This window comes from Nematolebias whitei, chromosome 15, assembly GCF_014905685.2.
Source record: "Nematolebias whitei isolate Nwh7 chromosome 15, NemWhi1, whole genome shotgun sequence".
Lineage (NCBI taxonomy): Eukaryota > Metazoa > Chordata > Actinopteri > Cyprinodontiformes > Rivulidae > Nematolebias > Nematolebias whitei.
This window is the reverse complement of record NC_056512.1, coordinates 19,530,583-19,543,025: the sequence shown is the minus strand read 5'-3', so window position 1 is coordinate 19,543,025 and position 12,443 is coordinate 19,530,583. Positions and strand designations below refer to the sequence as shown.

The window sequence follows — 12,443 nt, the reverse complement described above, 5'->3', positions numbered from 1 at the left end:
ATATATATATATATATATATATATACACACACACACATATATGTATATATACACAAACTGAATTGAATTGTTTGGGTATAACAGTGGCTCTGTTTTTGTTTATTGGTTGAAAGCAGTGTCAGTTTAATTCCTGTATTATCTTTAAATTGGATGGACGGCTGGTTTTAACTAGACCACAACGAACACACATTTTCCCATTTTCACTTTTACAGACGTTCAAAATGAAAGAAATCTGTTGCCGCAACTGAGAACTTTAATCCATGTCCATTTCTCTTGGTTGTCCATCGGACAATCTTGATGTGAGATCTGGTTGTCAGAGACAAAAATAAGTTGTCTTGAACAAACTGAAGCCACTTATGTCGACCCCTGACTAGATCATAGGTAAAATCATCCCAAATTTAAAAAAAGTGAAGTCGCCTTAACAGAACCCCAATCAGACAATTGTTCGTTGCTGCCCCCGTTCTTGAAGATGCACATTTCTAATTTCTAACCTCCAAACCAGGGCCATTTTCTGGAGTAAATTTCTACCTCAGTCATCTTTTTCAGCCTTGGTTCCAAGGAAATTAGTCCAACCAGACGGGGGTAAAAAAAACAAACAAACAAAAAAAACCAATCCAGTATATGGTCAATTAATCAATTAAGATCCAATACATACCGTCACCACCTCCTCCTCCTCTTCTTCAGAATCACTGTCTTCACTATCTGAACGTGGTGCTACCTCGTACCTAAATAAATAAAACAAATAGAAGCAATTTATGACAAAGTTAAAAGCATTTTGTTCTGCAAACAACTATTCATTCAGCTTTAACGCCATGTGACGAATCCAACGTAACTAACTTTTAACAACAGAACACAAACCACTGACGGTGTACACAAACTTAAATGTGATTTAAAGGGATCTCCGACTACTTGCACGTATAGGCCTTAATTTGTTGGTATTTCTACTAAAAGTTATTTGTGACACATGAAAACTCTTAATTTCTTAAAAAAATTATTTGTTTATTAAAAATTTCACCTAAGGACATCACCGTTATTTAAGCAGAGCAATGCATTCTGGGGCAATGATGTAAATAGGCTGTAAAGGAGACTAAAACATAAGAAGGGAAAGGTAAAAAGTTGTAATGTGGCAATAAAGTTATATTTTGTACACAATAGATAATATGCACAATAAATGGTCTAAAAGATCAAATGTGATCAACTTGTGATGTTTATTAGCTATGGATCCTGGTGCTAATGATTATATATATATATATATATATTTATATATACATTTTAGCTCATGCATTGAAACAATCTGTCTACATCAATTACCCAGAATACATTGCAACATAAATACAATGACAATGTGTGTCAATATTTTTTGAGAAAATTATGAACACTAAACAGCCAGCAGAATTTTCCATTCTCATTTTTATAGCTGAAGTAATTGTTTATCAAATAGGGTCTATTGTTCCAACTAGCAGGAGATCCTTTTAGAGATCGATCAATATTTGGATCTGTCCATTTTACCTGGAAGCTGAGAAGCAGTGATACTCACCCTGGGTTCATTTCAAGCCACGTCTCCAGCTGACCAGCTTTAGGTGCATCAACACCCGTCAGGATCTTCCCACTGTCCACATGGATGACCTTGACAGGAAGGTCACTCATTTGGCTGGTCTCGTCCAAAGGCTGCCGCAGGAAACCAAACAAGAACAACTGGTCATTAGAGGAAAGAGCTGCACATAGGACTAAAGAGAATGATGTTCTTCTTTGAAACTCACCTCTCCATCAGGTCCCATAGCAGGAGCACCACCCTCTGCGGTCTCTGGCTTCTAAAAATAATAAAATGGTAACAGTTATAAATTGAAAAAAGTACTGCCAAATAAAAAAGCACAGCAGCAAATAAACCCTAAATACCTTCTTTTTCTTCTTCTTTTTCTTCTCCTTGAGAGCTTGAGCAGCTTTGTGGGCGCGCACCAACTCTGTGAGGTTGGCCACATATTCATCTGTCTGCTGCAGCAGGTAGGCCAGACGCTTGTCTTTCTTCTGGTCGATAAGTTTACGATAACCTTCTTCATCTTCAGCCTGGAAAATGATTCACAATCAGCTCTAATCAGCACTTTCACAAAAATTAAACCATTGCTTATTATTTACCAACATTTGTAAGTCTCCAGAAATTGTAATTTGAGTCTTACCATCAACCTCCGCATTCTCTCCTTTTCAATCCGCTCATTCTCCTTCTTCTGCTCGCGCTCCGTGTTTGCATGATAGGTGGCGACAGCTTTGGTAGCCTTCTGGAGCTTTGCTGTGATGGAGCGGTGGTACTCCTTGAAGTCCTTGGCGTGCTGCAGGATGCTGTTGAGGTATTCCTATAAAGAGAAACACACAAACCGAGCTTTGGAAAGTGATTTCCTCCAATATGATCTTGTTAAAATCAATTTTTACACCATTATTATGCAACAAACAAGAACTAAAATGAGCCCAAAATCTTTAAGTAGATTAAAAATAAGATGCAAACACTGACATCACCATTAGTCTCCACTCAGAAGAAGTTTGTACCTGGTGTTTCTGCCGACGTTTGCGCTCTTGTTCGATCTTTTGTTGTTTTTCAAGTTTCTCAGTAATGCGAGCCTCACGCAGGGACTGACGTTTGCTGCGTTTGTAGGCTTTTGCATTCAGGGCAGTTTCCAACGCAGTGTCACGACGCATGCAAGCCACCACCTCCTGACGCAGCTGCAGGAATGAAACAATCGACTTGGGTGCTTTTCCACTGAAGAAAACAGCAGCAGCTCCTAAAGTGTGGATCATTTATTGTTTACCTGTCTCTGGAAGTTAAGCAGCCTCAGAGCTTTGAGCTCGATGGAGGCCTTCGTGCGCAGATCGACAGCTAGCGAGCCTGGCAGGTTTTCCAACTCCTGCACGCGGTGAACAATACGAGCTTGTAGCCTGAATAACACACATAATCAGACGTTTGAGTTTTCTAAATACAATGAAGGGAACTAGAAGAACACTGAATAGTATTTATTTTGTACTGGTTAAATAAAAAGGTAAAAACGATGATATTTAAAAAACAGATTTCTCTTAAAAAGCTCTGAACTTAGTCCATTAATATATAAAAAAAATTGAGAACAATGAAATTACATTAACTATCAGAAATGACTAAACAGGCATTTTATCATGTTTTATTTTAGAATCTCTTGCTTGTAGATTATGAAAACAATTGATTTAGTAAAACCTAATCAATGATTTGGTTTGCCGACAAAATTTTTGCGCAAAGGGACGGTGGAAACATTTTAATGAGCAATATTGTTTTTGTGCCGTCCTTGTTTAAAATGCATGTAGAAAAATACAGACTTTGCTTTTAGAAACTTTTTGAACTTCCTGGAAATGGGAACAGTAAATTAATGGTTTAAATATAATTATGAAGCAGATTTTTTATTTATACCTCCACCTGCACGAGGCTCGAAATCAGGTTTAATCCATTTAACAATGGCTCTCTACTAACTAACTTAAAAAAATATTAATGTGTCCATGTAACATAAAAAAGTCAGAACAACTTTTTAAAATTATTTGGTAGAGCCTGACTGATATATCGGCTGGGGCCAATATAAACGTTTGGGTACACATGGGTACCTGTAATAATTGTCCCATTATGCGTCGATATAAGCACTTCTAATTTTCACCCCTAAACTGCTGGAACCTGTCGTAATTGTACAATGTATCCAGCAGAGGGCGCATGAAGACTACTTTCAAGTCATGCTCGTTAACTTAAGTTTCCATTTCAGCGCAGGCAAAGCAGGGAGCAACTGTGTAGCGTATTTTGCTGAACAGGGCATGGTTAATTTATTTGAACTGATCTGTAAAATAAATAAACAATAATAAATTCTCTTCAATCCTCCAACCTGCTTGTTATTAGCTACGTGCCTCTCAAGGTAAAAAGCTAACGTTTAGATGAACTAGCATAGGCTACTGCCTTGTAAAACGTTATCCAGAACAATAAATCTAACAGAGGTAAGATATATATCAGTGTTAGTAACATTATCTTTGTTGTCCTCAATGAAATGCATTGTTTGTCTGAAATCTTAACTTCTCTGCAAAGAAAAATAATAAGACGCCGCTGTGGTCAGTACTAATTAGGCCTCCACCATAAGTGACTGTTTAAACAATGAACAAGGAAGGGTGTTTCTTTGATTAAGTTTTATTTTTGTAACACACTTAATAACTTTATGGTGAATAGTGGAACATAAAAAATGTGAATGCACTTTATGAAGACTATTTTTATGACCAGTACACCACTTGTAAACCTAAAGTGGGTCTAGGTATAGCGTGAATCTGATTAGCTTAGCTTCATAGTTGCTAACAGCTGCGCTAAATAAACAAGCCCCGCTGCAGCTCCACTCGTGTTTTTTTAGATTATTGGGGGTGGACAAAGCTCAAAAATTTTCTACCATTATATTGGTTATCGGCAGCCGGCTCCCACTCCCAACAACGTATCGGCGATGGTCAAAATTTCCATATCGGTCAGGCTCTCTACTATTTAGTCCACCTTAATAGCAGATCAAAGATGGATTTTTTTATGTTTTAGGAAGAAATATTTGGGAGAATTTAACCACCAATAATCACCTGTACTCTCGCTCCTGCAAGATCTCCACAGGGTCCAGCCCACGGGGTTTTTGGATCGGAGTTATACGGTTTTGCTTCTGGTGGAGCATTATGGGAGGGAGCTGTGCCGGCTGCCCCGGCGACTGCGTCTGAGGGGGCATTACTGGAGAGGCAGCTGGAGGCACAGATGGGGGAGCAGGGGAGGGTCTGCCGGTGGGCTGAGGAGGAATCAACTTCTGAGGAGGGTTGGACGGGGCAGCAGCATTCACCATTGGTCCTAGACGTCAAGAATGGGATTTTTATCTTATTAACATGAAATTAAATATTGACTGGGTTACTACTGTGATCAAAAGTTTACCTTCTGGCCATGGTTTGGGGGGCCCATTGGCATGCTGGCCTTGCATACCAGGAGGACCTCCTGCAGGTCCAGGAGGAGCCATATTGGGACCTACCATACCTAAATCAAAAGAATGATGCAATCAGTTGCTTTAATAAAGCAGAAATATCAACTTTACCTGTTGCTTAAAATCCCCCTCACTGATATTCCCTAACTCACCATGTGGTCTGTTGTAATTGGTCTGAGCTGGTCCTGGTCCAGCGGCTGGGCTGCCTCCAGGTCCTGTAGAAGGTGGCATATTGGGCATGGGCCTCTTCCCCTGCAAAGCCATCTGCAGGTGCTCTGGAAGGGCCTGATTGCGTGCCAGCATCTTATAGGCCATAATCTGGGCCCTGAGTTGGTGCAGCTGGTTCTGGTTAAAAGGTGTGGGTCCACCAGCTCCACCTGGACCACCTCCTTGAACTGGTGGTCCACCTGGACCCTGAGGACCGCCACGGTTCGGTTGGCCCATACCCTGATTTGGGTCCCCACTAACCTCCATAGGGGCTGCCCCAGGGCCAGAGGGAGGACCGTTGGCTGGGACAGGACTGGGGGCATGTTCTGAACCCCCCAATGGAGACGGGTAACCTGTCAGTGGTGCAGAAGAATCATGTCAGAAATGTCAACAGGGCTCTTCTACAATATCAAGTTTGAAATGTTATACTTTTGCAGATTCAAATTTTCTTAATTTTCTGTAATTTTTCAAACCTTTCTCAATATTTTAGTCCAAACATTTACAGTAAATTTATAGTCAATATTGGGATGAAAACAGAAGTAAAACAAACAAACAAAAAATTAGTTTAAACTAGAGAAATTGCATTTCCTGTCTTACTGCTGAATGATTTTTTTTGCTGAAAGCTGCTGAAAATGTTCCATCACTAAACTGTTGATGCACGTTGAATTTGAACAGCTAACATTTCAAGGTTCAAGGTGACTTCATTGTTATTCGCATCACATGTGGTACATGTGGTGGAACAAAATTGTGTACTCAGGGTGCAGTTCCATGCGATGGGTCTTTCGACGTGGTTGTTTAAGAAATGAGAAGCAACTCATTGCACCAGTTGGGGTTAAATAACTTGTTGCCAGCTGAAAGATAATCACCCATGTAGTTATTATACAATAGGAGGCTCATGCCTATTTGCTTAGTTAAATTCAGGTGGCAACTTTGTTTTGGCCAGGCAGTGTATTTAATGCCTTAGAAAACGGAGTGTGTTGGAGTGGGCGGGGCTTACAGTCACACCTACCAACTGCACAGACTCTGGCTCCAAAAATACAGCACGGTAGTGCCAGAAAACTGGGATAATATGGCTTAAATTTTAAACTTGAGGTGGTGAAGACACTTTGTCCTTTTTTGTCAGTATGAACCCAGTGTCAAAAATAAAAAAGAAAGGAAAAGCTCCTTCTTGAATCGCCACCTGATCATGGTAGAGGAGTTTGTGCGCCTTAATGATCATAGGAGCTATGCTGTCTGGGGCAATTTTAATTGACTGGTACAGTTTCCCAAGGCAAATTGGTCATAGGTGACAGACCTGATAAAGAACGATTCAGAAGAATCTTATTGTCAGAAACAAACAAAGAACTCAGTGTCCCTTCCCGGACGTAGGTTACCCGGGCCCCAACCTGGAGCCAGGCCTGGGGAAGGAGCCTGAGCTTGTGCGTGAGGTTTAGAGGTACCGACTAGATATAGTTGGACTCATCTCCACACAAAGCATGGGCTCAGAAACCAATCTCCTTGAGAGGGGATGGACCTTATTCCACTCTGGAGTTGCCCATGGTGAAAGGCACCGAGCTGGTCTGGGTCTAACCTTAGCCCCCTGACTTGGTGCCTGTGTGTTGGAGTTTTCCCTGGTAGATGAGAAGATGGCTTCCTTGCACCTTCGGGTGGGGGAACAGGCTTGTTTGTGCCTATGCGCCAAATTGCAGTTCAGAGTATTCGGCCTTCTTGGAGTCGTTGGCAGGGGTGCTGGAAGGTGCACCAGTTGGGGACTTCTTTATTCTCCTGGGGGACTTTAATACCCACGTGGGTAACGACAGTGTGACCTGGAGGGGCGTGATTGGGAGGAATGGCCTCTCTGATCTGAACTCGAGCAGTGTCCTATTGTTGGACTTCTGTTCTAGTCATAGTTTGTCCATCACCAGCACCATGTTCGAACATAAGGGTGTCCATGAGTGCACTTGGCACTAGGACACCCTAGGTCATAGATCGATAATTGATTTTTTAGTCATGTTATCTGATTTGTAGCCATTTGTTTTGGACACTCCAGTGAAGAGAGGAACTGATCTGTCAACTGATCACCACTTGGTAGTGAGTTGGATCAGATGGCGATCAGATGGCAAGGGAAGATGCCGGACAAACTCGGTACACCCAAACATGTAGTGAGGGTTTGCTGGGAACACCTGGCAGAAGAACCCATCAGAAAGATATTAAACTCACACCTCTGGGAGAGCTTTAACCGCATCCCAGCTGAGGTGGGGGAAATTTAGTCAGAATGGGCCATGTTCTGTGACTCAATTGTTCAAGTGGCTGCCTTGAACTGTGGCCGCAAGGTTGTCAATTGGGACGCACCAATTCACTTTTTTTTTATACTTTCGATCCGATCCTAAATCTAAATATCGGCCAATACCGATCCAGTTCCGATATCATGATCATCATTGATTTTATATGAGGCTGTAATAATCTCCTCTCAAGTACAATTTGTACAAATATATGCATGCATGTCCAAAAAGGCAACTTGAGGTAAGTTTTATTAATGTTGGATAAGTTTTAAAGTTAGAATTAAATTCTGCTAACACAGAATTATTCCTAGTTTTAAAGTGGATATTAAAGTGATTAATTTAAGTGATTGTTTAAAGTTATTTTATATTTTTTTTAAATAAGGGGCAGATATAAGAAATATTTTTCTTCTTTCTGCACTCTTTTCATTCAATGTTTTCTTTTTGATGATTTTTTTTATTTAGTTTCTTTTAAATTAATGAATAAATGAATTAAATCAAATAAAATGTTAAATGGCTTTAAACATCTGCTAAGTTCATGGCATAAACCAACAGACATGTTCCTGTTTTTAGTATTTTACATCACTTTATAATGTAGCTGTTTTTGTTTTTAATATAATTTTCAAATCACATGTTTTTTATGACTGTCTACTGTTGTACTGATAAATATATCCTGGAAGGTAAACTATATCTTGGCTGCAAGTATCAAGCTGTGAAATCTTTCGTTTTCTACAACTGATAGTGATTGGTCATGAATCATGATGAAGTTTAGCAACTTCTCTGTAAACATTTGAGCTCCGTGGTTTCAGCGATGTCTTCTTCTTGTTCAATCCGAAGCAAGCAGTCTGATTTGGGGCAGCCGCTCTCAGTCTGTCCCTCCTCAGAGACGGGCAGACTGAGTCGTCTGTTGTGGGTTGAGCAAAGAGCAGCGCCATGCTGAAGCCACGGAGCTCGAATGTCCATCGTAAAACTAACTTTACCGCGGTTTAATGTGGCGCTATGGCTCTGCAGACATCGCACGTTGCTGTCTTGTTTTGTGGTGTTTCTAGTGTAAAATACTTCCACACAGCGGACATGTTACAATGAAAAGTTTGTTAGCTGTTAGCCACAGTGCTGCTAACTCAGTCCTCACATTGCAGCTGTCTGCAAACTATGAAATGGATTTCCTGAATGTGAGGCGGGTCTTATTACTCTGGGCTCATGAGACACGACGCCATTCAGGAAATCCATTCCATAGTTTGAAGCCAACATGCATCATGGATCGGAAATATCGGCAAGTGGATCGGAAAAATCCAATACGTAAATTATGCTGGTATCGGAGGCCGATACCGATACTGGATCGGCCCCATCCCTAGTTGTCAATGCTTCTCACGGTGGCCATCCTCGAACTCGATGGTGGACAACCCGGGATAGGGATGCTTTCAAGCTGAAGGAGGAGTCCGATTGGGCCTTGTTGGCTGGTGGGACTCCAGAGGCAGCAGAGGAGCACCGGAGTCAAGCTGTCTGTAGCCTTGGATGTTGCTGTGGAAAAAGCTCTAATATGAGAAGAGCTTGGAGAGACCTTGGATAAAGACTCTCGGTCGGCTCCGAGGAGATTCTGGCAAACCATCAGGTGGCTGAGGAGGGGAAAGCAGCTTTTTACTAACACTGTGTTCAGTGAAGGTGGGGTGCTGTTGACCTCAATTACTGATGTCATCAGGAGGTAGAAGGAATACTTATTGGACCTTCTCAATCCCACCGGCACATCTTCCATGGAGGAAGCTAAGTTGGGGGACTTTCGGGTTGGTCTGTTCATAACCGTGGCTGAGGTCGCTGAGGTAGTTAAAAAGCTGTGCAGCAGCAGGACTCCAGATGAGATCCGCCCTGATTTCCTTAAGGCTCTGGATGTTGTGGGGCAATCTTGGTTGACATGCCATTGAACCATCGTGTGGATGTGAGGGATAGTGCCACTGGATTGGCAGATTGGGGTGGTGGTTGCCCTCTTTAAAAAGGGGGACCAGAAGGTGTGCTCCAATTATAGGGGCATCACTCTTCTTAGCCTACCTGCTAAGGTGTACTCAGTGGTACTGGAGAAGCGAGTCCGATCGTTAGTCGAACCTCAGCTCCAGGAGGAACAATGCGGGTTCTGGCCTGGCTGTGAAACACTGGACCAGCTCTTTACCCTCACTAGGGCCCTTGAGGGATCATGAGTTTGCCCATCCAGTCTACATGTGTTTTGTGGACTGGAAGAAGGCATTTGACCGTGTTCCTCAGGGTACACTATGGGTGGTGCTCCGTGAGTATGGGATTGGGGGCCCGTTGCTACGGGATGTTCAGTCCCTATATAAGCAGTGCGAGAGTTTGCCAGTAGTAAGTCGAACCCCTTCAGGGTGGGAGTTGGACTCCGCCAGGGTTGCCCTTTTGTCACCGATTCTGTTCATAACTTTTATGGACAGAATTTCTTGATGCAGCCAGGGGGCGGGGGATTCCTGTTCGGTGGCCTCAGGATTCTATCTCTGCTCTTTGCAGATGATGTGGTCCTGTTGGTGTCATCATGCCATGATATTCAGCTATCAGCACCTCCAAATCTGAGACCATGGTCCTCAACTGGAAAAGGGTGGATTTCTCTCTTCAGGTCGAGGGTGAGGTTCTGTCTCAAGTGAAGGAGTTCAAGTATCTCTGGTTTTGTTCACGAGTGAGTGAAGAATGGAGCGTGAGATTGACAGACGGATTGGTGCAACATCTGCAGTATTGCGGACCCCGTACCAATCCATTGTGGTGAAGAGTGAGCTGAGCTGTAAGGCGAAGTTCTCTGTTTACCCGTCAGTCTACGTTCTTACCCTCACCTATGGTCACAAGCTCTGGGTAGTGACCAAAAGAATGAGATTGTGGATATAGGTGGTTGAAATGAGTTTCCTCCACATGGTAGTTGGACTCGGCCTTAGAGATAGGGTGAGAAGTTCAGTTATCTGGGAGAGACTCAGAGTAGAATTGCTGCACCTGCACATAGAGAGGAGCCAGTACAGGTGGTTAGGGCATAAGGTAAGGATGCCCCCTGGGCGCCTCCCTTGGGAGGTTCTTTGGGCATGTCCAACTGGGAGGAGACTGTGGGAAAGACCCAGGACAAGTTGGAGAGACTATGTCTCTCAGCTGGCCTGGGAATGCCTTGGAATCCTTCCAGAAGAGCTGAAAGAGGTGGTAATGGAAAGAGATGTTCTGGGCCTCCCTGCTCAAGCTGCTGCCCCTGCGACCCGACTTTGGAACAACCGGAAGATAATGGATGGATGGAAAACCATTTAGTTGAAGAGCCTAAGACTGAAGAAGTCTTTTGGATAAAAGTTGAAACATTTCAACAAAGAAGAATAGATCCAGATGACATGACTTAACCTTGTTATTTATCTACCTGAAAAATTGAGCATGCACCAGGATGGAAAGCATTTTAGTGTCTACAAAATAAATCTGTCATCTCATAAATTTATTTCTATTGTTTTTTTTCATCATCTATTTCCTTTGATTAACTACATTGGTTCTGTAGATGCAGCTGTTCTTGTTGTGTGTAAGAGGCTTGGTAGCCCCGCCCCCTTTCTGTTGATCTAGCTGCCGTCTGCTCTCGCTGCCAAATAAACAGAGGAAGAACCGGCTGGATGGGTTCACACAGATATACTGACAGACTCCTATGCCTCTAATGCATGCAGGTTTTCAGGGATAAAAAGATCAGTCATCAGTCTAAACTTTCACCAAGTATCAGGCTTACATGAAAACACCCATTTACATACATATCATGCTCTGCTATCACAAGTTATTTAAATTGTTAGTTATTAATAGTTCTTTAAATAAATAATTTCAATCTTACCCAATATAGGTGTGAGTTTTTAAGACCAAAAACATCAAATCTAATATTGGAAGATGGGTTACCTTGAGAATGTTGATCCATTGGACTTGGAGGGGGTCCCATCCCACTGTGTCCCCCTGGCCTCATGCCCATTCCTTTCATTTGTCCATAGCGAGGGTCATCAGGCATTCCCTTCTCATGCATGGGGTCCATGGGCTGTGTAAATCATGGAATAACCATCAATCCAGACTTATTTGTTTCTGTTTGAAGTCTACAATTTAGAAATAACACTTAAGGAAAGATTTTAATTGGAACAATGCTAAACTCAAACCAATGAATAAGCAAGAAAATAAAAACAATTGATGCACTAGTATAAAACATTAGACAACTAAAATTAAAGAATTGTGACAAAGACTGAACTACTAAAATCATACAAATTATTGGGAAAAGTTAAATAAATAATTTAAAAAAATCTGTTGTACTTTGTGCATCTGATGCATGTTGTCCTGAGGATATACTGAGGGTCCCTGTGGAGGATGAGGGTGTCCAGAACCTGGAGGTCCTGGACTGGGCCCCATCATGCTGTGGGTCGAGCCTGGCGAGGGACCAGGGCTGGGGCCCATCATGCCTCCTGGAGATGGCCCCGGACCCGGGGAGGGACCGGGCCGAGGTGTCCCTCCCATCGGGGGGTCAGGAGTGGACATCTCTCAGGAGAACCTGGGAACGTGTAGCAGCAGCAAGTTCCCCTAACAACACAACAGAGGAAATAACAGAAAAATAAAAATGCGTTTGGTAAGCTTTAGGTTAAAACATTTTCTTTTATCTCTTTTTAAATTTAAACCTACTTTGCCTTTCAGTTTTTAGGGTATTTGTTTATATTTTTTATCCATAAGATAAGAAAACTGTTTTTGTCAGACTAAAGACTAATTTTGAAGATTATAAACATAAACACAGAATCTTATGGAGTCAGTCTCCCCACCATCACAGACATCTACACCTCCAGATGCAGGAAGAGGGCCACCTGCATCATGAAGGACCCCACTCACCCAGCACACACACTTTTTGCCCCGCTCCCCTCAGGAAGGAGGTTGAGGAGCATTAAGTGTAGAACCACTAGACTGAGGAACAGCTTCTACCCTGAGGCTGTTAGACTCATGAATCTCTAACTGGAATAATCACTGT

General features: G+C 42.4%; 1 protein-coding gene across 1 annotated transcript; it reads right to left on the bottom strand.

Moving 5' to 3' along the window:
- Positions 1–1,897: 1,897 nt before the first annotated feature.
- Positions 1,898–11,961, bottom strand: LOC119421498 (transcription activator BRG1; the record flags this gene model as incomplete). The annotated part of the gene is given in 9 exon segments (XM_037688848.1): positions 1,898–2,064; positions 2,175–2,348; positions 2,539–2,712; positions 2,799–2,925; positions 4,603–4,858; positions 4,940–5,038; positions 5,138–5,545; positions 11,345–11,477; positions 11,744–11,961. Coding segments are annotated over 9 exon segments (1,739 nt in total), but the record flags the coding sequence as incomplete, so codon positions are not given.
- Positions 11,962–12,443: the final 482 nt, after the last annotated feature.